Here is a 24,595-nt window from a genome sequence, read left to right on the forward strand (position 1 = left end):
CTCGAGCCTCTGCATCACAAAATGGATGCTGCCACCACAGACACAATCTGACCTCCTGCTGCTGGGAGTCCTTCCAGCGAGGGAGGCTTGGACAAAGGGTTTCCTGTCAGGGGCGGTGCTAGCACCATCACAGACAGGGTTTTGTGTATCCTGGGCAGGCAGGGCTTTAGAGGAAGGTTACTGCAAGTGGCACCCCGGTGCTCACTATGCATCTGCCGGCTAGAACCAGTTCCAGGGGCACACCAGCCCCTGAGCTGGGGAAAGTCCGGCATGGGAGAGGGGTGTAACCACCCCCCTTCCTGGTCCCACCCATGGGCAGGACATAGTCCCGTACCAGCCCCTTTCCTTAGTATAAAGGTGGGAGCGGGGACCCCTTCCAAATTAGATAATTCCGAATCTTGACTACTTTCCACGAAAGAACTCTTGAACCTTTCAGAAGACTCTCCCTTGTGGCTAAGGAGTAGCCACCCTGCACCCGCAGGCACCATCCAAGCATCGCGGTCTGCTGTAAGTCTCTCCTCCGGATCAAGACTGCCCAGCTCGATGAGAACCGGCTTCCCTGGCACCTCTGACCTCAACCTGCATCATCAGCCCAGCTGAGATTCGTGGGTATGACGAGACCTCGAGGGACCGGCCATCTAGAGGACTGCACGACGCTTGCCCAGCACGACCGCCGAGGGATCCTCGAGTGAGTGCTTTGGGGTGTGAGAAGCCCCAACCCTGAGCAGCTCCAGCACCGAAGTTCAGCCTCCCACCATCCACGAGATCTGCGTGGGGCCCTTCTGCTCTTTGCTGCTCACCGCGTTGTCTGGCTACTAGCCTGCTGGCTTGTGGCCTTCCCGACGACGAACGACGACATCAACACCGCTGGTCTGGTTGCTCCAGACTGGCCCTTGCTCCCCTCCAACAGAGGAGCACCCCGGACCCTCCTGGTCCACTTCAGACGCCATTTTGAGTCCACCGCGTGGGCTTGCATTTGCCAAGACTTGTTGCCCCAACCCTGGGTCCAGCGACGTCGACAGCAGGTACCATCGTGAGACAGCTCGCACCTCCATCCTGGTTGCCGACAACGCCTCCTGGTCCGTGAGACTGCAGAGCCCAGCGTCGTCCACTCACCTGGTCGAGGTGACTTCAGCCGGTGCCATCCTGGTGCCCATCTAATCACTGGCTAGTGATTCAGAACTTGGTCCCCTCTGCTTACAGGTGTCTTCCATCTTCGATCCAGACTTGGATCCCTCCGAATCTCTTCACTGGTCGCCTGCCAGCAACTTCTTTCAGGCTCCATAGACTGCAACAAGGATTCCCGACATCTTTTCAGACCTATGCATCCGCAGCCCCTGGGCTAGGTAAACTCAGCATTTCGGTGCTCCAGCATAGCCTCACTATCCAAGGGTCCAGATCCTTTTTCGTTTCAGCTCTACCTAGTCGGATTCGTCCGATAACACTAACTTTACGAAATCTAGCATCCATAGACTTTGTTCCGCATCCCGCGTGAGAGTGCACACTCTGCAACTGATCTCCCTAGGCCTCCTGCTAGTAATCTGAAGGTTCAGTAGTCAAGTCCTAGCGATCCCAAAGCCTATTAGAGTAGTACTTACCTGCTAGTAATTTCGCATTCCACTTTTAGAGTATATGGTTTTTTGTGCCCCTCGGGCATTTGTGTAAATTGTGCGACTTTGCGTATTTTCCAAAGAGCTTTGTATTGTGCTTAGCGCCCTGTCCTCATAAAGAGTCCAGGGATGTTGTGCTCTAAATAAATATACTTTATTTTCATAACAACTTGTGTGATGTCCTTTCACTTGGTGGTTAAGGGGTGTATGTGATGGTATAACAGCTGGCTTAACACGCCCTCTAGAGTTTAGCCTAAAGACTGCTCTTGTCCATGCTACTAGGATAGCTGGTCTAACGGTTGACTTACAACCAATCATCAATAAGGGTCGTTTGGAATGATACACAGTGATCACTAGAATAGTGAGCACTACATATCAGGCCAACTTCTCACAACCCCACCCACGCGGCTCCGACGGAGTCGCAAGCGTCGCCGCCTGCCCCACACCTTCGGGTTCCTGGGCACGGCGCGTCGCCAGAGGAGATCGAGCGGTACCTCATGGCCATGAGGTCAGTCCCTCCTCAGTCGGGTTCCGCGGCGCCTCCGGGCCCAACGGTCCCGGCTGGAGGCCCTAGCGGGTCGGGTGCTTCGGCCCGACGCCGTCGGGTGCCTCGGCCCGACGCCGCGTGCGACTTTGGACCTGGCGCCGCAGGACCTCACCGGATCCGCTTCTGGATCCGGGTCGTCTCCGGTCGACCTCACGACCTCAGCGGCGCCGGCCCCGCTGGTGTCGCCCCCGGAGCCCAATGTGGACGCCGTCCCCAATGTTCCCTTCGGTTCGACTCTGGCGCCGGAACGGCGCCGCTTCCGACGGCCTTTGGAGATTTTTATTTCCATGAGGAGGACCCGTCTGTTGCCCCAGATTTATAGGAGACGGGTGACTAGGGTGACTAGGAGGGGTCTGAGGACCCTCTGGCACTGGAGTGCCAGTCTCAAGAGGACTGGAAATATGAGCTGGGGAAGGCCAGTGGTATTGACACTTCGCCAGACACTGGATTTGTCTCCCCTCCCACCGTGGCTTCGGAGGAGGGGGCTGCTTATAGTGTAGTGTTGACGAGGGTGGCCAAGGCCTTAAACCTTGAGCTCCCCGTCGCGGCCGTGAGGACTAACCTCCTCACTGAGGTCCTCAAACCGCAGACAAGCTCCAGCGAGCCTCTGCTGCCGTTCAATTAGGCCTTATGTGACGTTCTTGTGGGCACTTGGTCCAAGCCCGCCACAGGTCCGCCTGTGGATAGGAACGTGGCCAGACGTTACCGCCCGGCCCCTGGCGACCCTTGTTTTTTGTCCACCCATCCTACCCCCGAGAGCCTGGTTATCCAGGCCTCTACTTCCCAGACCGCATTCCGGACGGCTCCGCCCGATCGGGAATCCACGAGATATGAACAATTCGGGAAGAAAGTGTTCTCGTCCCTGAGTTTGGGGCTGCGGTCTGTCAATACCGTGTGTCTCTTGGGCCGCTACACCCACACCCTGTGGGACACGGTCGCAGACTTGCTGCCACAATGTCCGGAGGAGGTCCGGGCTAAACTCGCCAAAGCCCTTGTGGAGGGCCGAGATGCAGCGCGATATTGCATCCGGTGTGGGCTGGATACCACGGACTCACTGGGCAGGGCAATGGCAATGACAGTGGCGGTTCGACGCCACGCCTCGTTGAGGTCCGCCAACTTTTCGGCCGATGTCCAGGCCACACTTCTGGACATGCCGTTCGATGGCCGTCGCCTCTTTGGCGACAAGGCAGACTATGCGCTTGAGCGTTTTAAGGACTCCAGGGCTACGGCCAAGTCCTTGGGTCTCTCGGCCACACGCTAGCAATCGGGTGCCTTTCGTTCCTTTCGTGGCCACGGAAGGGGCGCCCCCACACGTGCTGCCAGCCACGCACCGCAGAATGTTCAACAGCATGGTGGCTGCCGTGGAAACCGCCGTGGCGGCCGTCTGGGACAACGGCGAGGCCAGTCCACACCTCCCTCTGCAGCACCTGCCTCAAAACCTTCCTAGTCCGAGTTTTCAGGCCCATGTGACGCCAGTGGGGGGCAGGGTTCGCCATCACCTCTCCCACTGGAGCACTGTCACATCGGACAGGTGGGTGCTGCAGATCGTCCGAAGAGGCTACTCCCTCCCCTTCGAGGCGACCCCTCCAGCCATGCCACTGCAATTCCACCGCATGTCAGCGATCACTTGCAACTTCTGCAAGAGGAAGTCACGGCCCTCTTGGCCAAGGGGGCCATCGAGCGAGTTTCTGGGCCAGAAGTCGGATGTGGTTGTTACTCCCACTACTCTCTGGTACCCAAGAAGGGCAAAGGGGGCCTATGCCCTATCTTGGACCTAAGGAACGTCAACGGCTTCCTCCGGAAGGAGAAGTTCAAGATGCTGACTTTGGCTCAGGTCTTAGCTGCCCTGGACCCTGGAGACTGGCTGGTAGCGTTGGACTTGCAGGACGCTTATTTTCACATCCCAGTCCTGCCGGCCCACCGGCGTTACCTGCGGTTCACCATAGGCCACGAGCACTTTCAGTTTACTGTGCTCCCCTTCGGCCTTACCAGCGCCCCACGGGTGTTCACGAAGGTGATGGCGGTGGTCGCAGCTCATCTGCGCAGGTTAGGGGTGTCAGTCTTCCCCTACCTCGAAGTCTGGTTTTTGAAGGAGGGCTCGCCCCAGACAGTCGTCAGCCACTTCCAAACTACGGCCGACCTCCTGCACTTAGTGGGGTTCTCCATCAACGTGCCGAAGTCGCACCTGTGTCCCTCTCAGAAGCTCCTCTTCATCGGAGCGGTTCTAGACTCGGCACAGTTTTGGGTTTATCCTCCCGAACAGCGGGTTCGGGATATTCAGGCTCTGATTCCGATCTTTCAGCCTTTATCCCGAGTCTCGGTCAGGTTGACGCTGCGGCTTCTGGGGCTGATGGCCTCCTGCATCCTTCTGGTGCATCACGCCCAGTGGCGGATGCGGGCTCTGCAATGGGACCTGATGTTTCAGTGGGCCCAGCATCAGGGCAACTTGTCCGATCATGTCTTGATCTCGGAGGGCACTGCAAGACAGTTGCAGTGGTGGCTCACGGACCGCGATTGGGTCAGTGGCAGATGCCTTGTTAGACGGACCGGGAGGGTCGGCCGAGGATAAGGGAGAGGTCTCCGGGGAGAGCCGTCTCCAGCGATCGTACAGACAAGTAACTTCCCCCCCACAGACGTACACCACACAAGGATAAGGTTCAACGATACTTTATAAGCAATTCTTCAAGTACGGAAAAATGATACAAGGAGGTCTGGACTCAGGGGTCCCCTCGGTTCTGGTCTCTGGATTGGGAAAAGGGTAGCGGGACAGTCTTGTTACCAATTGCATAGATGAAATAGCTCTCAATCCTCGAGCTCGGCGTTCTAGATGATCGGGCCGCGGCGGAGCCAGCTGGTCCCGAGATGGTTGAAGGTAGCGACGGTCCGCGGCGGAGCCAGCAGGTCCCGATGAAGGTGGTAGTTACAAACGGTCCGCGGCCACGCCAGCAGGTCCCGACGACGATGAAGGTTTAAGCAGGTTGCGGCAGCGCCAGCAGGCAGGACGATAGTTCACAAGGCAGGGCTACGGCAGCGCCAGTAGTCCGTCAAGGATGAGTTCTTCTCTGTGTCTCTCGACTCCAGGATACAACTGCCTTCCTGCTCTGGAGCTGCCCCAGTTATAGGTCTGGCGCCCTTTGATGTCCGGACCCTCGCACTTGGAGGTCGGGAGGTCCGGGATGAGGGAGTCCAGACACTCAGCAGGGGGGTGGAGCCAGCGCCCGGGGAGGCTGGGGGCGATCGGCACCTGGCGGGGGAGAGCCATCGACACCTCTCTCTCCCATTGACCTGCCAAGTAGTCCGCTCACCTCCTGGGTGGATGGTGGTGCCGGGATGTCGGAGGCCTGGCCAGGCCCAGGGTTAGGGTCGGTCGGAGGCCACGCGGCCTCGTGGTGCTGTGCCCAAGATGGCGCCCAGGTCGGGCGAGTGGGCCGGTAGGGGATCGGGCCCATGAGGTCGAGATGTTCAGAGGCAGGGGTCCCAGAGGGGACGGGAAACGGGGAATGGTGGCGTGTAACACTTGAGGGGCCGGGCTCGGGCCCGGTCGTGCGGAGGGGGAGCGAGCCCTTCATGTGGCCTGTCCAACATGCGTCCCCCCCAGCTGAAGGCGGGGAGAGTCACCCATCCTCTTGGGGACTCTCCTCGTCGAGGCGGAAAAAGCGTGACAGGCCATCCGCATTGGCGTGGTCTTGCCCAGGTCGATGTTCCACAGTGAAGTCCATCCCCTGCAGGGAGATGGACCAACGTAGTAGCTTCGGGTTTTCCCCCCGCATCTGCATTAGCCACTGCAGGGGTCGATGATCGGTCTGTACCCGAAAGTGGGTGCCGAAGAGATAGGGCCGGAGCTTTTTGAGGGCCCATACCACGGCGAAGGCCTCTCTCTCGATGGTGCTCCAGCGTTGTTCTCGGGCCAGGAGTCGCCTGCTGATGAAAGCCACTGGCTGGTCAAGGCCTTCGGGGTTCAATTGAGAAAAGACCGCCCCAATGCCATGGTCGGAGGCATCCGTCTGGACGATGAATTCCCGGCTGTAGTCGGTGGCCTGGAGCACAGGGGCGGAGCACATGGCGGCCTTCAGTTGCTCGAAGGCTGCTTGACAGTCTGGGGTCCAGTTGACCTTCTTTGGTTGATTTTTGGATGTGAGTTCCGTGAGGGGCCCCACTATGCTACCATAGTCTTTCACGAACCGCCGGTAATAGCCTGTAAGTCCCAAAAAGGCGCGTACCTCGGTCTGGGTGATGGGGGGCTGCCAAGACTGGATGGCGGCGATCTTGAGCTGCAGAGGGGCCACCAGACCGCTTCCCACCTGGTGTCCGAGATAGGTCACGGACCCCTGGCCAATTTGGCATTTGCTGGCCTTGATCGTGAGGCCAGCTCGTTGCAGGGCCTGTAGCACCTCTCGGAGGTGGTGGAGGTGGTCGGACCAGTGGTGGCTGTATACAGCGATGTCGTCTAGGTAGGCGGCGCTGAATCCTTCAAGTCCCGCCAGGACCTGATTCACTAGCCGCTGAAACGTGGCTGGGGCATTCTTCATGCCGAAGGGCATGACCTTGAAGTGATAATGGCCATCAGGAGTGGAAAACGCAGATCGTTCTTGGGCCCGGGGTGTGAGGCCGATCTGCCAGTAGCCCGCCGTCAGGTCGAAGATACTGAGGTAGCGGGCAGCTCCCATGCGGTCGATTAGTTCATCTGCCCGGGGAATGGGATGGGCGTCTGTTCTGGTGACCGCATTCAAGCCCCGGTAGTCGACGCAGAACCGGAGTTCCGGTGTGGTGCCGGGGGCGGCCGCTTTGGGGACCAGTACTACTGGGCTGGCCCAGGGGCTGTCGGAGGGCTCAATGACCCCGAGCGTGAGCATTCTGGCCACCTCCTCTTGGATGCAGGACCGTACCCGATCTGGTACGCGGTAGGCCCGGTGGCGGATAGGGGGACTGTCCCCCGTGTCCACGTCGTGTATGCACCAGGGGGTGACCCCTGGGGTGAGGGAGAAGAGGCTGGCGAACTGCAGCAGGAGGTCTCGGCATTCTTGGCGCTGTTCCAGGGTGAGGGCCTCCGAGAGTCGGACCCCATCCACGGAGCCGTCTTTCTCCCGAGTCCGTAGGAGGTCAGGGAGGGGTTCGGAGTCCTCCTCAGCTCCATTGTCGGTGGCCATCAGGAGGCTGAGTTCTGAACGCACAAAATGGGGTTTCAGTCTAATCGCGTGGAGAACCCGGAGGGGGTTCCGTGAAGATTCCATATCGATGAGATAGGTGACAGGGCCCTTGCGCTCGATTACTTTGAAGGGCCCCGTCCATTTGTCTTGCAGGGCGCATGGTTCGGTGGGGGACATTACCCATACTTGTTGGCCGGGTTCAAATTCGATGGAGGAGGCATTTTGGTCGTACCACCTTTTCATGTCCTCCTGACTGGCCTCCAAGTTTGCTTTTGCCATCTCTCTGAATCGTCGGGTCTGGTTGCGGAGGGTTAGGAGGTACTTGAAAACATCTGGAGGGTTCTTTAGAGGGGGCATTTCCCAGCCTTCTTTGACTAGGCTGAGCGGTCCTCGTACCGGGTGTCCATATAAGAGTTCAAACGGGCTGAAGCCGAGGGATTTCTGGGGGACTTCTCGGTAGGCAAAGAGAAGGCACGGTAGTAGCACATCCCACTGGCGACGGAGGGGCTCTTCCAACCCCCCAATCATCCCTTTGAGCGTGCGGTTGAACCGCTCAACGAGTCCGTTTCCTTGAGGGTGATAGGGGGTCGTGAATCGGTAGGTGACCCCACACTGTTGCCAGAGGGACTTCATGTATTTTGAAATAAAGTTTGTGCCCCGGTCACTGACGACTTCTCGGGGGAAGCCCACACGAGAGAAGATCCCCATCAGGGCCCGGCCGACTACCGGGGCTGTCACAGTTCGTAGGGGGACAGCCTCCGGGTAGCGGGTGGCGTGGTCCACTAGTACCAGGATGAACCGATGTCCTTGTGCTGTACGGGGGTCGAGGGGCCCCACAATGTCTATCCCCACCCTCTCGAACGGGGTGGTGACAACCGGAAATGGTTGCAGGGGGGCTTTCAGTTTGCGGCCGCTCTTCCCACTGGCTTGGCACGTGGGGCAAGATCGGCAGTGCTGGAGTACATCGTTCCTCATTTTAGGCCAGAAAAAGTGGGTCACCAGGCGGCTGTAGGTTTTATCTTGACCCAGGTGGCCAGCCAGGGGGACATCGTGGGCCAGGTTTAGCAAGAAGTCTCTAAAGCGGAGGGGCACCACTAGCACTCGACTGGCCCCTAACTCCGCGATTCTCTGTTCACTATATAGCAGGTCATTGTCCCAATAGACCCAATGTGTTCCGGAAGTATCCCCTGCGCTCTGAGCGAGGGCTTGTTGGCGGAGTCCCTCGAGGGAGGGACAGGTTTTCTGTTCTTGGCGAAACTGCTCCTGGGTGGGCCCCCCCTCTTGATGCCACTGATCCAGGCCGGAAAGGTCCTGAGGCTGAGCGGGCCCCTCTGGTGCTTGTTCTGGGGGGACGGCACGGTCGACGTCTTCTACTGGAGCGACCGGGGGAGGAGGTGCCGGCCATTCAGGTTCTTCGGGTCGGGGGATGGCACGGGCGGCCATGGACCGGGTGGTGACGCACGCCCAGTCCGGGATGCCCAACATCCCCAGGTGCTCTCTCCTCTCTACGGCGGCCCACGGAGAGCTTTCAAGGTCATTCCCTAGGAGACAGTCTACGGGGGCGTCATCTCGGACCGTCACCTTCAACATGCCGGAGACTCCTCCCCACTCGAAGGGGAAGCAAGCCATCCGACATAGACTCTCTGAATTATCGGCTGAACGGACAGGGCAGAGAATGTTTGGTAGGATCTGTTCTGGGGTCACCAGGTGACAGCGGACGGCTGTTACACTGGCCCCGGTGTCACGTAGGGCTTCGGCCCGGCGTCCATTAATGCTCACCCATTGACTGTACTTCCGGGTGTTGGCGGGTAGGGGGACCCGCGGGACCATGTCTCTACCCCCTAAGCATGCTAGAGCCATGGCGGCTGGCTCCCATTCTTGGTGTTCTTGCTCATATTCTTCATGTTCCTCGGAGATTTGTTCTTCCCCCAGGGCAGCAGCAGCCATCTGGCGGGGTCTCGGAGTCTGGTTCTGTGGACAATTTGGGTCGTTTGCGTAGTGGCCGACTCGCTGGCATCGGTGGCACGTGACATTGGCTCTGTACCCCGGCCGCGCCGGAGTGTTGCCCCGGTTGGCCGGGGGTGTGGTGCTGGTAGCAGTGGCGGCCGGAGCGTTGTCCCTTCCCCGTCCTTGGCCCCCTCCTCCTCCTCGGGGACGGTGCTGACCGTGGTGGTTCCGGTTCTGTTCATAGGACCCATTTCGGCCCACTCTGGTGATTTCCCATCGGTCAGCCTTGGCGGCGAGCTGCCGTGGATCAGTCAATTTGCTGTCGAGGAGGTGCTGCCTGAGCTCGATGAAGCAGTTGTTTGATAGATGCTCCCACACCATGAGATTGAAGAGTTGTTCGTAAGTTGTGACATTGCTTCCTTTGATCCAACCCTCGAAGGCTCGGCTGAAATAGTTCACGTATTCCACCCAAGTTGTACCCGGGATCCGGGTGCAGTCTCGGAACCTCTGACGGTACATTTCGGGTGTGAGCCCATAGCGGGTGAGGAGGGCAGCTTTCATGTGGTCATAGGAGGTCATCAGGTGGTCTGGTAGCTGTAGCAGGGCATCGCGGCCCTCGTTGAGGAATCTCCCCCATAGACCGGCTCCTCAGTCGCTTCGATCGATCCGGTGGGAGGTCATAGCGATCTCGTAGGCCTTGAACCATTGCTGGATGTCGTCCTCTCGGAAGTATTCTCGAACGACATCCTTGGGGATGTGTACCTTTTTCTCTGTTGCCCCTGGGGTGCGGGGTTGCTCGGGCACCCCTAATTCTTTGTTCTGCTTGCGTAAGTCTATCTCAGCTAATTTGCGCTCATGTTCATATGCCAGTCTCTTTTCCTCGAGCTCTCTTTGTCTCTGTTTCTCTTCTCGTTCTTCTCGGAGCCGCAAATGTTCTAGGTTCAGTTTCTGTTCGGCTAACTTGAGTTCACCATCCATTTTGAGCCGGGCCATTTCTAGTTCATGTAGTCGTGTTCTTTCTCGTTCCTGGATCTCGTCTTGCGAGAGACCCGTTCTTCGCTCCTCGGGGGCCGTGGTGTCTTTTTCTATTGCTGCAACATTTTGGTCCGGGGGTCTGACGGCCCCGGTTTCTGCCCAGGACTCAAGGGCATGCTTGAAGTCGTCTTTAGTACTTAGACCGGTGGTAGCGATACCTAGTTCAATGCAGAATTGTTTTAATTCACGATGGTTGTATTCTTCCAATTTCTCCATCTGGAATTTCTCGGTGGATCCGCTTTCTTTGGTTGTCATCGTGATTTCGTCGTGGGGTGAGCTACTCTCTGTACGATTATGCGGTGATTCGGATCGCGCCGCTGGCCACCAATGTTAGACGGACCGGGAGGGTCGGCCGAGGATAAGGGAGAGGTCTCCGGGGAGAGCCGTCTCCAGCGATCGTACAGACAAGTAACTTCCCCCCCACAGACGTACACCACACAAGGATAAGGTTCAACGATACTTTATAAGCAATTCTTCAAGTACGGAAAAATGATACAAGGAGGTCTGGACTCAGGGGTCCCCTCGGTTCTGGTCTCTGGATTGGGAAAAGGGTAGCGGGACAGTCTTGTTACCAATTGCATAGATGAAATAGCTCTCAATCCTCGAGCTCGGCGTTCTAGATGATCGGGCCGCGGCGGAGCCAGCTGGTCCCGAGATGGTTGAAGGTAGCGACGGTCCGCGGCGGAGCCAGCAGGTCCCGATGAAGGTGGTAGTTACAAACGGTCCGCGGCCACGCCAGCAGGTCCCGACGACGATGAAGGTTTAAGCAGGTTGCGGCAGCGCCAGCAGGCAGGACGATAGTTCACAAGGCAGGGCTACGGCAGCGCCAGTAGTCCGTCAAGGATGAGTTCTTCTCTGTGTCTCTCGACTCCAGGATACAACTGCCTTCCTGCTCTGGAGCTGCCCCAGTTATAGGTCTGGCGCCCTTTGATGTCCGGACCCTCGCACTTGGAGGTCGGGAGGTCCGGGATGAGGGAGTCCAGACACTCAGCAGGGGGGTGGAGCCAGCGCCCGGGGAGGCTGGGGGCGATCGGCACCTGGCGGGGGAGAGCCATCGACACCTCTCTCTCCCATTGACCTGCCAAGTAGTCCGCTCACCTCCTGGGTGGATGGTGGTGCCGGGATGTCGGAGGCCTGGCCAGGCCCAGGGTTAGGGTCGGTCGGAGGCCACGCGGCCTCGTGGTGCTGTGCCCAAGATGGCGCCCAGGTCGGGCGAGTGGGCCGGTAGGGGATCGGGCCCATGAGGTCGAGATGTTCAGAGGCAGGGGTCCCAGAGGGGACGGGAAACGGGGAATGGTGGCGTGTAACACTTGAGGGGCCGGGCTCGGGCCCGGTCGTGCGGAGGGGGAGCGAGCCCTTCATGTGGCCTGTCCAACATGCCTCTTCCTACCCCACCCGGAGCACGTGGCTGTGACGGACGGGTCCCTCCAGGGCTGGGGAGGCCACATGGGAGAGGCGGAGATCAGAGGCCTCTGGTCTCCGGCGGAGTCCCGGCTCCATATCAACTTTTTGGAGCTGCGGGCGATCAGACTAGCACTGAAGGCATTCCTCCCCTCTGTCCGGGGGAGTGTAGTGCAAGTGTTCACGGACAACACCACTGCCATGTGGTACTGCAACAAACAGGGCGGGGTGGGGTCATGGACCCTATGCCAGGAGGCTCTCCGCCTCTGGCAGTGGCTGGAACATCAGGGCGTGACCCTGGTGCCTTCAATACCTGTCAGGTTCTCTGAATGCCAGGGCGGAAGAACTCAGCCGTCGGTGCATGATGGATCACGAATGGCGTCTGAACTCGGACATGGCGCAAGGCCTCTTTCAGCAATGGGGAGAGCCTTGGTTAGATCTATTCGCCACAGAAGAGAACGCGCAATGTCATCAGTTTTGCGCGTTGGAATTTCCAAGGCGGCACTCGCTCGGAGACGCTTTTCGTCGCGAGTGGAGTTGCGGTCTATTGTACGCCTTTCCGCCTATACCACTTCTGCCCAGAGTGCTGAAGAAGATCAGGCGCGACCAGGCCCAGGTTATTCTTGTGGCTCCGGACTGGGCACGAAGATACTGGTATCCCGAGCTACTCAGCATGTCAGTCGATCCCCCGATTCGTCTGCCTCTTCGGGATGACCTTCTGTCGCAGCAGCAGGGGTCTGTTTTGCACCCGAACCTGTCCAGTCTCCACCTAAAAGCTTGGAGATTGAGCAGCTGTAGTTGAGGCCATTTGACTTGCCTCCCGAAGTCTGTGATGTCATTCTGGCAGCCAGGCGTCCCTCCACAAAGTCGGTATACGCCTGCAGGTGGAACAGATTTGTGGCATGGTGCACAGCAAAGGCTGTGGACCCACTCTCTGCACCCCTTTCTGAGGTTCTCCTCTTTCTTCTTTCTCTTGCCCAGCAGGGCTCTGCTCTGGGCACTATCAAAGGGTACCTTTCTGTCCTTTCCGCCTTCTTACGGCTACCTGATCAGCCTTCCTTGTTCAAGTCCCCTATTGTAAATAGGTTTTTGAAGGGCATCACACACATGTTCCCTCCTGTTCCTTTTGTGATGCCCCAGTGGGACTTAAATCTTGTACTTACTTACCTAATGTGTGCTCCCTTTGAGCCGCTCCATAACTGTCCTCTCCGTCTTCTTACTTTGAAGACTGCTTTCCTGGTGGCCATCACCTCTGCCAGGAGAGTGAGTGAGCTACAGGCTCTTTCTTCTACACCTCCTTTCCTCTCTGTCCATCCGGACAAGGTTGTGTTGCGGACGAGACCCTCTTTCCTGCCCAAGGTTGTCACGGTCTTCCACATCGGGCAGTCCATTAACTTGCCCACCTTCTTTCCGCCTCCGCTTCCCTCGAAAGAGGAAGAGAGGCTCCACCGTCTGGATCCAAAACGTGCGCTCTCTTATTATCTGGATCGCACACGCCAGTTCCGGTGGATGACCAACTCTTTGTTGGTTACGTGGGCGCTAAGAAGGGAAAGGCGGTGCACAAGCGGACCATCTCGCGGTGGATCATCTTGTGTATCCAGGCATGCTACTCCTTGGCCAAAAAGGAGCTCCCTGTTGGATTGCGGGCTCATTCTACTCGGGCCACGGCGACTACAACTGCCCTGGGCCGAGGAGTGCCCTTGCAGGACATTTGCCAGGCAGCTAGGTGGGCCTCGCTGCACACGTTTGCAAGACACTACTGCCTGGACAGCCAAGTCCGGAGGGATGGCTTCTTTGGCCTTTCCGTCCTCCATTCTAAGGTAAGGAATCTATCACTAACATGTCTCTTTCAGATGTAGAAGTTACTACTTGTGTAACGATATATCTGTAAGAGACATTAGTTAGTGATAGATTCCTTACCGACCCACCCATCCTCCCAGTTCTGCGAACCGATATCTAGGGTTAAGGCCATCCCCTTTCAGGGCCCTAGTTTCATGGCACCAGTGTTGGTTCTATCATGGCTCTGCGTATCTGGCGCGGAAAAAGCTGTGTATCAGAACTGACGTCAGCGCGCATGGGCGGTGTCTAAGTACTCTGACGACGTCATTCCGGGGTCTAATGACACCGACGACGGACGCGGAGCCGCGGACGACGCCTACCGGCGCGCAGGGGTATTGCTACGCAAAAATTTCCGGATCCAGTCTGACGCCTGGGGATATTCTAAGGTAAGGAATCTATCACTAACTAATGTCTATTATAGATATATCGTTACACAAGTAGTAACTTGTGCACTTGTCTTAATTTTGGTTCCTGGCATCATGAGCCTTCTGAACGTCTGGGGTAGTAATTGCCAATCCGCAATCTGAAAGGAGATGGCTGCTGTAAACGTCATGGTTTACTTACTTCAGGTTGAAGATATTCAATTCTATCATATACTCACAAACTCAATCGGAGTTCTCCTCCAAGCATGACACCAAGGGTCTTTTTGGTGTTTGAGGGATATTTTAAAAAACACTAAGTGCTCCACACCACTGTGTGATCACTTTCCCTATTAGGTGGATTCTTGTTGTTTATGTAATTTGACTAGGGAGTACGAATCCATCAGTGAAACTCTCTTTCCCTCGCACTGTTTTCTCATGATTTTGGGGAGACAACAAGGCCCAAGTATCAAAAAAGTTGGTGGCTAAGAGGAATATAGCGTAAGCCTGCGGTTAAGCGGCTCTGCCCCAACTCCGTGACTGGAAATCAGACTTAGACAGGTGCTTGTGGGCAGAAAAGGTAGTCTACCAAAGCTGGGGCTGCCCAAAGAAGTGGGAGAAGATCTGTGGTGCATGGCAGGCGTACAGGGGGTTCGGACGTTGATGGGGAGGGTTGCGAGGCATTAAGCACAAACTGAGGGCAAAATGTATACGCTATTTTGCAAATTAAGGTATCTAATAATTAATGGAGAGATACCATTAAGTTTACCATTAAGTTTCAGTTGATAGGGATGCCTGTCCTGAAGTATGGAATAAGAATACGAAGAAAGAGTTAGGTCTTGAAGGCTAAAAAAAGAAAGTATAGCCGAAATGCTGTGTCAACACAACAATGTGTAAACTGTATTGATAACATCAGACTGTGCAGAAGCAAATAACATAATAAGCACACAATTAAGAATGTTTTGCAAACAATAGTTCCTGCCTAAGTAATATAACAAACGGCAATCTGACATTTATGTAGGAATTCATGATAAAGTGGGTATTGCAGCTCTACTTAAGGCCCCTTGAGAAATGTATGAACAGTGAAGCTTTCTAAAATGTTCAGGGGTGGATTTAGTGTATCTTTAAGACAAATATAAATTTAAAAGATAATTTAATATAAAAATAACTGATAGTTAATGAATATAAGAGAAGATGAAGATGTAATATTGTGGAGTACTGTTTAGAAACGACGGGATTTTCTGTCTTTCTTTCCCTATTCCCAGGTTAAATGTGTATTGTGGTACCTTCCTATTGTGAATATATAAAACTAATTTGTCCTTCCCTTCTATTGTCCTGCTTATGCTTCATGACGCTGCTGTACCGGTGTAGACTATATATGGGATAAACTGCCCCCTGACCCACATTATAATGATGTTGCAAGTGACTGAGGAGTTCCCAGACAATATACAAGAATAAGGCCAAACGTTAGGTTCCTTTATAAGGTCTAAGCACTCCAAGAGGACTTGTAATGTCCTTATAATGTTCACCAGGGGGTACTCGATCCCTTATAATACTTGGTCACATCATCACCCCTGACAAGATGATTATATCAGTAGTGTCTTGATCTTTTATCTGAAAGACATATGGTATCTGCAGACAAGATGTACAAATGTATAATATGTAGTGCAAAATTAAAGACATCAAAAAGCAGTTAGATATTTATTGCAAAAATATATTATAATTAATTTAATACATATGAGATTAAAATAAAACTCTGTAGCTCAGAATGTGTAGAAACATACAGAGATATCTTTCATATAATTATCTAAAGGATGAAAACAAACAGATTGCTACAAATATCTCCTTTCTGCTGATCGTGTTACCTCTACAAAAAGACAGAGGAAGGAGAAAAAGTCAGGTTTGTGTTCACAGTTCAAAATGCAGCTTTAATAATGCTAATTGCCCTGTCTTTCTCCTTGACTGCTGAATCCAACAGAAAGCACCATGACATTAAAACATCTGTAATGAACAATTTGATTACCTTTGGTAACATCTTTTTTGGTAGATGTTCTATCTAACTGCAGATTCCTCCCTCTGTAAATTTTCACAGGCACCATACTGAATCCCCAAATTTTACAGCAATTCCCTTAAGAGATGTTCTGCTCTATTTCCGCTCCGTCCACCTCTGATCACTGACATTAGTTTCTTTGTAAGCTCTGTCCGCATTGCCTGACACTTAGTCAGATAGTGCAGTCTGCCGATCTTTAATGCATGTCAGCATGTCGCCCTAAGTGGAAAGTGTGAGAAAGTGGTTCTATATATACTGGACTAGAAGGAAGTACAGTGTGCCTAGAGTCCACCAACCCCAGAGGTATAACAGAGGTTAAAATCAGAACTGACCTTACTCTCCAAAGTGGTAGCTTGGTCGAGCAGTAAGGCAGTATCAGAGGACAGTCTAAAGCATTTGATGTACACACTCAGTGAGCAAAAGGTTTCACACACTCAAGGACTAAACTCCAGGCCAATTGTTTGTATATCCAAAGATATGGTTGTTTTATTTTTAGAACCACCAGTTATAAAAATATACTTTTCAAGTTACGAGTACTCTCATGTAAATACTTTGCAGAGGAGCAATAAGTTTGTACATACAATAATCACAGGTTAGCTAATAAGTAATACAGATCTGAAGCACACTCTAGCATTGAGCTCAATGGCTTTTCATAGGAAAGTACCGTTGATTACTTTATGGTTTACTTTGGTAGTTCCAGGACTAGATCTTGGATTTTGTCCTAGAGTCTAAGCTGAAACCAGATTAGCAAAAACGTTTTAGTTACAGTGAAGATTTTTCCTGAATATAAAGCTGTTTTAAAAGTTCACACTTAGAAACTTTTCGAGGTGATTCTCACAATGTTATTCAATGGGAGGAAATTCAGGTTACAGGTAAAGTACGATCGGGTTACTTTTGTAACCCAGCACTAGTCTCCTAGGGCAAGCACTGGGGGCTTAACTCAAAACAGGTAGGTAATTGTGTTTCAGTATTTCGTACGATTATTAAAGAATATTTGCAGTTTTCAAAAGTAGACACTTAGAAGAAATTTCATAGAAAAGCAGACAATGGGTTCCTATGGAGAAAATCCAGGTTACTAGTAAACCCGCTAGGAATTACTTTTGCGGTTCAGTACTGGGCTGAAAGGTACAGTACTGGCTTCTCTCCTGATCACAGGTGAGTATTTTCGAATTCGGACTTTGACTGATTTTATAGGAATATTTTCAGTTTTCAAAACTTCACACTTAAAAAATTTTCAAGTCAAAAATGGGTCAAGGTTATCCAATGGCAGGTAAGTGAATTACCGCTTTCCAGGTGAGTACTTAGCTGGTGAAGTTAGGGTTCTGGGCATAGACTCAGGGGTCCTCCAGGGTCAGGTGAGTACAGTTAGTTCACTCCCAGCGGCGCAGGGGCGGCCGGGTGCAGAGGTAGGTAGGCCCAATGTTATCCAATGGAGAAAAGGGGGCCTTCGGTTGGTGGCTGATGACGAACATGCCACGCAGCTCTGGGAGCTGGGCTCCTGGTCACTTGCTCAGGGCAAGAGGGGAAGTAGGATAGGGCAAAGAGGTCACAGCCAGCTGCACTCGGGCGGCTGGGTGCAGGGTGCTTTTGAGCCGTCGGGCGCTCAATGTTATCCAATGAAGATCTTGAAAAAGGAACAAAGGCTGCAGGCTCGGGGACGGTGACTCTCCAGGGGCGACCAGCACTTCAAGAGTTAAGTTGGGATGATGGAGCACAGGTAGGTACCCCATAGGGTGGCATAGGGGGCCACAGAGCGCCGGGTGCAGGGGTGTCTTTGGGGGGTCGGAAAAGCTTACCCTCGGCTGGTCGCAGTTGGGGTGGCCCCTGGTTCTGAGTCTGCAGGCGTCAGCTGGTTCGTCGAGGAGGGTCTTTGGGCACTGGACTTCGGGTCCAAGTCGCCGGGGGGACGTTCCTCGTGGCCTTGGTTCGGGTTGGCCCGGCCCGGGGTTCGGCTGGTGCAGAGTGGGCTGGTCCGGAGCTTCCTGGTGGGCACCAGGTGGGTTGTTGCAGCAGAGCCTCTGCTGATGGGAGTCCCAATCGTCAAGAGGGTCAAGGCAGGCAGGTTCTCTGGGTGTCCCAAAGTTGCTGTCCGCGGAGGTCGCCCGGTTTAGGCAGGAGCAGGTTCCAGGATCAACAGGCTGGTAGGGCTGGGGCCAAGTCAGTTGTTGTTGTCCTGTTGTTAGCAGCTGCACGGCGGGTCTTCTTCTTCTTGATCTTCTTTCTTCTTTTTGATATCGGGATCTGAGGAAGGAAGGTTCAGGGAGCCCCTAAATACTAAATTTAGGTGCGTTACAGGTAGGGCAAGGGCAGGGATCAATGGGTCCCTGTCCTGGGGTGAGTACACCCCTTAGCCTGCTCCTCTCCTGTGGGAGGGGGCAGGAGCCTAGCTGAGCTTGGGCAGGACTCCCCATCTACAAGATGGCTGGAGCCCGGGGTCGTACTTCACCTCGCCTCCTCCACCTGAGGGGTGGGGTTAGCACAGGTTTGCACACCCCCCTTCCTGACATAGTTTTTCCCGCCAGAGTGGGGGTAGGACTGTTGGGGGGCTGGTTGCTGGGTACAGCAAATGGTCTGGAGAAGCTCTCAGAGGCGGTATGCCTCTGAAGCTTCCCCTGTCCATCCTGGGGGAGGAGACATAGCACCTCGCCCAGGATGTGCTTTGTTGCAGACCCAGGAGAGCGGGGGGCTCTCCACCCAGGGGTCCAGCAACATGTCTGCTGTGTGGCAGCCTCTGCAGCCACTCAGCCCAGATGTGGATTGTTGGTTCGGGTCTTTGGAAGGCATCTCTAAGATGCCTTCTCGTGCATTTTACATTAAATCCCAAACTGGCATCAGTGTGGGTTTAATGTGCTGAGAAGTTTGGTACCAAACTTGTCAGTCTTCCGTGAAGCCATTATGGTGCTGTGGAGTTCGTGAATGACAACCTCCCAGCACCATATACTCTTAAATGGCAACACTGCACTTACAGTGCCCAGGAATGGTCCTGGGTACTGTAGGGGCACAGGGCTCATGCACCTGGTCCCTCACCTCTAGCATAGGGCACCCAGCTAGAGGGATGACTGAAGTATGCCAGGGCAGTGGGTTCTGTGGGCATGGCACACAGGGATGTGTGCCATGTCGACTCTTGCTTTAGTTATGTACTTAGGCACTCAACCTGCAAAGGCAGTGCGTGGGAGCCAGGGTGCAGGGCTCCTAGGGGTGACACAATAAGTGCTGCAGCCCTCAGGGGTCTTCTCTGGTTACCATGCCCTGGGTATCTAGGGTACCATTTACTAGGGGCTGACAGGGGCCAGAGATGCCAATTGGGTATTTTGTTTCAGCATAGCTTTTCTTTGTAGGGAAGGAACACAGGCCCTGTGTACCTGATTGGCAGGGGCCCAGGGCACACTCAGTCAAAGTACATCAGCAGTTCAGAAAAAAGTGGGGGCATACCAAGGCAAGAAATATGGCACTTTCTCACAGAAAGGGTATGCCCACACATGGGTTCCTTGTTCACTGTCCCACTGGATTCAAGCTATACTGGCACATGATGGTTGATACCTCAAAACCGGTTCCAGGATGCTTGTTACTGGTTAGGCAGTTCAGGCTGGACTGTTCCCATGGAGCAGAGGGTCAAGGTTGATTTGCATATGCCTGGATCCAAACTGGGGTGGCGTGGTGACCAAAAGAACAATAGACTAAACCCAGGACCTTGTGACTGGGAGTGAATGTTTGCATTTCAGCATTCCGTCAATCATCATTTGTTCTTTTTGCTTTTGTCGCCCTAAGTAGGAAGGGCAAGCCCAGACGTGAGTCCCGTGCTCACTGCACCACTGGATTCAAGCTAGCATAGCCAGTGAGGAGTGATATCCCAAACTGGTACCAGGATGCTCGTTTCCTGTCCAGGGAGGACCTGGCTTGGCAGTTTGGGCTGGACTGTTCCCATGGGGAGCAGGGTCAAGACTGATTTGCATATGCCTGGGTCTAAACTGGGATGGCGTGGGGAGCAAAAGAACATTGGATTAAACCCAGATCCTTGTGACTGGGGGGAAATGTTTGCATTTTAGCACTGAATCCATCATTTGTTCTTTTTGATATTCAAGACTTGGCATTTAATTAAAGGACTATGTGATCATATTCCACAGAACATGAAGGAGGGTGGGTCAGTGATGAATCTGTGGTTACGTAGAGTGTCTCCGAAAAGGCGCCATCAAAGTAAGCAACTTGGACTTCTGATATATACTTCTAACCACACGACTCTGAATGGTGCGGTTGGCAGGACTCTGTCAAGCCCTGCTTGGATTTTTTTTGCTTTTTATGCAAGCATCGGAATTTCCTTGAAACTTACTACTTAGAAAGGTTGTGTGAGCGGTCTCTGGAACGATAAATGCACCCGCACTCTTCAACTTCTTGCAGAATTCGGCGACAACGAGTTTAGTTTTGCAGAAATGGATAGGGTTTCAGTTCAATTTTGTTCAGCAAGAGCATGACTCCAATTCATGTATAAGGCACCTTGAAGTCCACCCTTTCCTATGTAGGAAGCCAGCACAGAGATTTTCTTGCTGTAGAACTATGGTTAAAAGGGCTCAGACAGAAATTGGACTGAAATTATGGGCCCTCTAATGTCCTGTTGCACTTGTGAAGTTAAGAAATTGTCACCACTTGAACCAATGCAGAAATTTTGTGAGAAGTAAGGCAAAATTCCTCAAAGGACAAGCAGAAAAAGGAAGACACAGCAATGAGTTTTTGGCGATCTAGATTGCCCTCCTACAACATGTGGGACATCAATATGCCTCTGGTAGTGGACTTCTTGGAATCTGTAAAGAATGAGGGTTAGTGACACCATAAATGTGTGCTGAATGCAATCTGCAACCAGAGAGATCATATAGGCAAAGTACATTCAAAGTTAGTGACCTGCAACAGAAAAAAAGAGATTTCACCAGGTGTGTGTAAATGGACAAATTATTCAAGACACCTTTAGACAGGAATCGATTTCCTGGGGGGATTTGGGAGGCGGGTGACAGTAAATGGATGATTTGCACCCCCCCTTCTCCCACCCTTGCAAGCCATTGGTTACAAGCATTCTAATTGGTAGTTATGTTTCGGGCATAGCTGTGGTCAGTGGAGGTTAACACATGCTGGCCTGTTCTTGCACTGCCCCGTGTTATAACTGTGGGTGTGGAGCAGCTGACACACGCATTGAGAGTTGATCGTGGGCTGGGCTGATCATCTACAGACTGGAAGCATAGGGGATCGTTTGGGGGTAATGGGCCTGGGAGCTCATAGTGCTCAAGGTCGGTATACAGACATAATGCTTCTTAGAGATTGCCATGTGTCTGGTTGGTTAACCCCAGAGCAATCAGATTGCTCATCTGCATGCTGCCATATGTTCAGGGGTCCAAGTTGGATGGAAAAATGGCCTTCTGGCCATTTTCTACAATTGTGACTACATTGATTCATCAATTTAGAGGGCAAATCTTGAAATGCAGATTGTGGAATCCGTTAACAAGTTTGGCCTGAAACTATAAAGATTGGGAACATGAATCCGCTGGACCCTTTCCAGGGACCCTATCCGCTGTTCTGCTCTTGCCTCATGCACTAAGCCACAAAACAGGGGTAATCCACAACCAGCAAAATGGTCCACAAAGCAAAAGAAGCAGAGGCCCAAGTACAATTGGGAAAGTTCTGAGGAAGAAAATGAGGGAAAACAGAAAGAAAGCCTCAAAGTCTCGTAAGTGACCTCTATTAAACCAGAGAGTCTAATATGCTAAAAGAACAAAAAGCCACAGTCAGGAGGTTACCAGAAAATGCTAATGAACACAGCAATGGGTCTAACTTACATCATTTGATGGACTACACCGATCTAGATGGGCCCAAAGCACTCTTACTAGATAGGCTTGAAGCACTGAGAATAAGATCAGAAGGTAGTAAAAAAGTGTGCATGTTACGCAAGCACTCTATGTAACTAAGAGCAAACTGAATGTGCAACCATGGAAAAAGTACAAAGCTCAAGTGAATTACAGAGACAACCAAACAAGGAGGATCCCAAAATTCTACTGTCGTAGAATCAAATAGAGAGCACCTTCACATGCGACTAATTTACAAAACTGATGCATGACCGCCATGCCAAAGGATCCCTGACCAAAATTCACAAACAAGTAGTGCAAAACACGTCTATGCTCTTTCTCTACTGCTGGGGAAGAGCACAGTCAAAATAGGTTTACTCCCAAGCAAAGTAAGTCTGTTGTAGTCCTTGAGTACCAGTGTCAGGCTTTCTAGCCTCAAATACCAAGTTGACATTAGGCCGCAAATCGGTAAGAAGAGTAGGTAGTGGGACTACAAAAGGAGATTCAATTATCACTGTTCCTTTGTGATATAATACAGAGCCAGATGATTACCTTTACAATACACCAAGGCCTCAGCACTAAAGGCTGTGTCTGTGGGGATTAGCTAGAAGAGTGTATATGCTTAAAAAAAAAGAAATTATTTAAACTGCGAGGCAAACAGCACAAGAAATTAAGAGGAATAAACCAGTCAGTAGGAATACTCCTTTCACAACAAGAAATATGAATATCAACTCAGCATGACAAGCTAGATAACCCTGGAGAGCAGGAACAATGCACTACATTTGAGCCTTCTAATTACAGTGACTGATGAGATACCAAACAAGCGTATTCTACCCAAATCATACTAAAAGAACAACGAAACAAGAACTTGTTAGTTGAGCACAGCATATTGAACAATCCTTGTGACAGACATTTTGTGTGTGTGTGAATAGTAACACAATTAAGCAAATAAATTATAATATTATGGATTTAACAAATTAATGAAAATCACCGAAATGAAACATTCTGCTCACCAATCGCAGTGCCGGCATGCTTTAACTCATCTGGCAGCAACTCATCTCCCTCTGGCCACGATACTGACAATCGATCTGGAAGTCTAAAAAACGAAATCAAAAGTTATTTATAAGTCTCATTCCCCATATAGAGAATATTTACTGAATGCATAAGCAATATCTCTACATAAGAGAAAGATCCCATAGCATTTTGTAACTTAAACATCACTTCACACAGAACTACTAAAAATTGGCAAAAAAGAAACCCAATCAACATTTTAAATCAATATTTGAGCAATCAGGGTCAAAACGAGGGAGCCGTTTCTCCTCCTTGGAGGGGTGAGATGGAGCATAAGAAGCCGGAATGGTGATGGATTATTCTATATAAAAGGGCGTGGCTACCTTTTGCAGGAAAGCTACTTTTATCCTGAGGACCAGTTTATCCAGGTAAAAAGAAGTGTACTGTTGTTGTATGGACAAGGCCAAAAGTTCGCTCACTCACCTAGCTGATGTTATGGTGATGAGAAGCGCTGTCTTCATTGTCAGGAGATGTAGGGGACAGATGTGCACTCCCTGGGAACCAATGCACATCAGGTAGGTAATGACCAGATTAAAGTTCCACTGCAGCATCACAGAAGGAACTGGAGTGGATATATGGAACAGTACTTTCAAGAAACATATCACAACAGGTGATTTCTAAACGGATAGAAGATCTTGCAAGCATAGGAAAGCCAAAAGGTCAGACAGATAATCATTGCTGCAACAGCACGTCCTTGCTGGGCTGACGACGTGTAAAAAAAAAAGAGAACATAAGACAACTGCACTCAAGGGTATTATGGGAGGAACACCAAACAACAAACTTCTCCTAGTGTCCTGCATAAACCGATTTAGTAGATGAATGTCTGGCTGACAAGATGAACAAGTTACTTATTTTTTTTACCGATATATCTGTAAGAGACATATATTAGGTTTAGATTCCTTACCTTAGAATTACCCCCAGACATCAGACTGGATCCAGAGAATATGTTCTCAGAAGTACCCCTGCGCGTCGGTAGGTGGCATTGGTCGACTCGGCGTTCGTCGTTAGCGTCGTGATCTCTGGAATGACGTTGCGGTATCTACTTAAGCGACGCCCCTTCGTGCTGACGTCAGTTCTTTTACACAACATTCCACGCCAGAAGCGAAGAGCCATGCAAGACACTGATCACTGGTGCACAAAACTAGGGCCCTGAAAGGGAGTCCCTTACTCTAAAAGTCAGTTCACAGAACGGGGAGGGTGGGTGGGGCGGTAAGGAATCTAGAACTAATATATGCCTCTTACAGATATATCGTTACTGAAGGTAAGAAACTTTTACATATGAAAGAGACTATTAGTTATAGATTCCTTACCTTAGAATAGATACGCCAGCAATACCATCCCCAGGGCTGGGTCTGTGAACAAAGTTCACACCAGAAAGTCCTGGAGAACTGAACGCCCAAAGAAACCGTCTCTCTGGACTTGACTATCCAGGCAGTAATGTTTTGTGAACGTGTGCAGTGATGCCCACTTGGCTGCCTGGCAGATGTCACTGAGAGGGACTCCACGTCCCAAAGCCATAGTGGCTGCCATAGGTGGAATGGGTGCGTCGTCCTACCGGATGCTCCTTTTTCACCAAAGAATAGAACATTTTAATACAAAGGACGACCCATCGAGAGATGGTCTGTTTTTGCATGGCCCAACCTTTCTTGGTGCCCACATAGCCAACAAAGAGATGACGTCCACCCGGAATTGTTTTGGGAGATCCAGATAAAATGATAACACACTTTTTGGATCCAGATGGTTGAGTCTCTCCTCCTCCTTGGA

The 24,595-nt window shown here is 52.2% G+C and overlaps 1 protein-coding gene across 1 annotated transcript in view; it reads right to left on the reverse strand.

The window, feature by feature from the left end:
- SMCHD1 (structural maintenance of chromosomes flexible hinge domain containing 1) overlaps positions 1-24,595 on the reverse strand; it is a 2,274,803-nt gene that overhangs the window by 1,657,518 nt on the left and 592,690 nt on the right. Inside the window, exon 16 of the mRNA XM_086965602.1 lies at positions 22,774-22,856. Coding sequence (XP_086821728.1) covers positions 22,774-22,856 — 83 coding nt within the window. The remainder of the gene's footprint in view (positions 1-22,773; positions 22,857-24,595) is intronic.

Source organism: Lissotriton vulgaris, chromosome 4_1 (genome assembly GCF_964263255.1).
Source record: "Lissotriton vulgaris chromosome 4_1, aLisVul1.2, whole genome shotgun sequence".
Classification (NCBI taxonomy): domain Eukaryota; kingdom Metazoa; phylum Chordata; class Amphibia; order Caudata; family Salamandridae; genus Lissotriton; species Lissotriton vulgaris.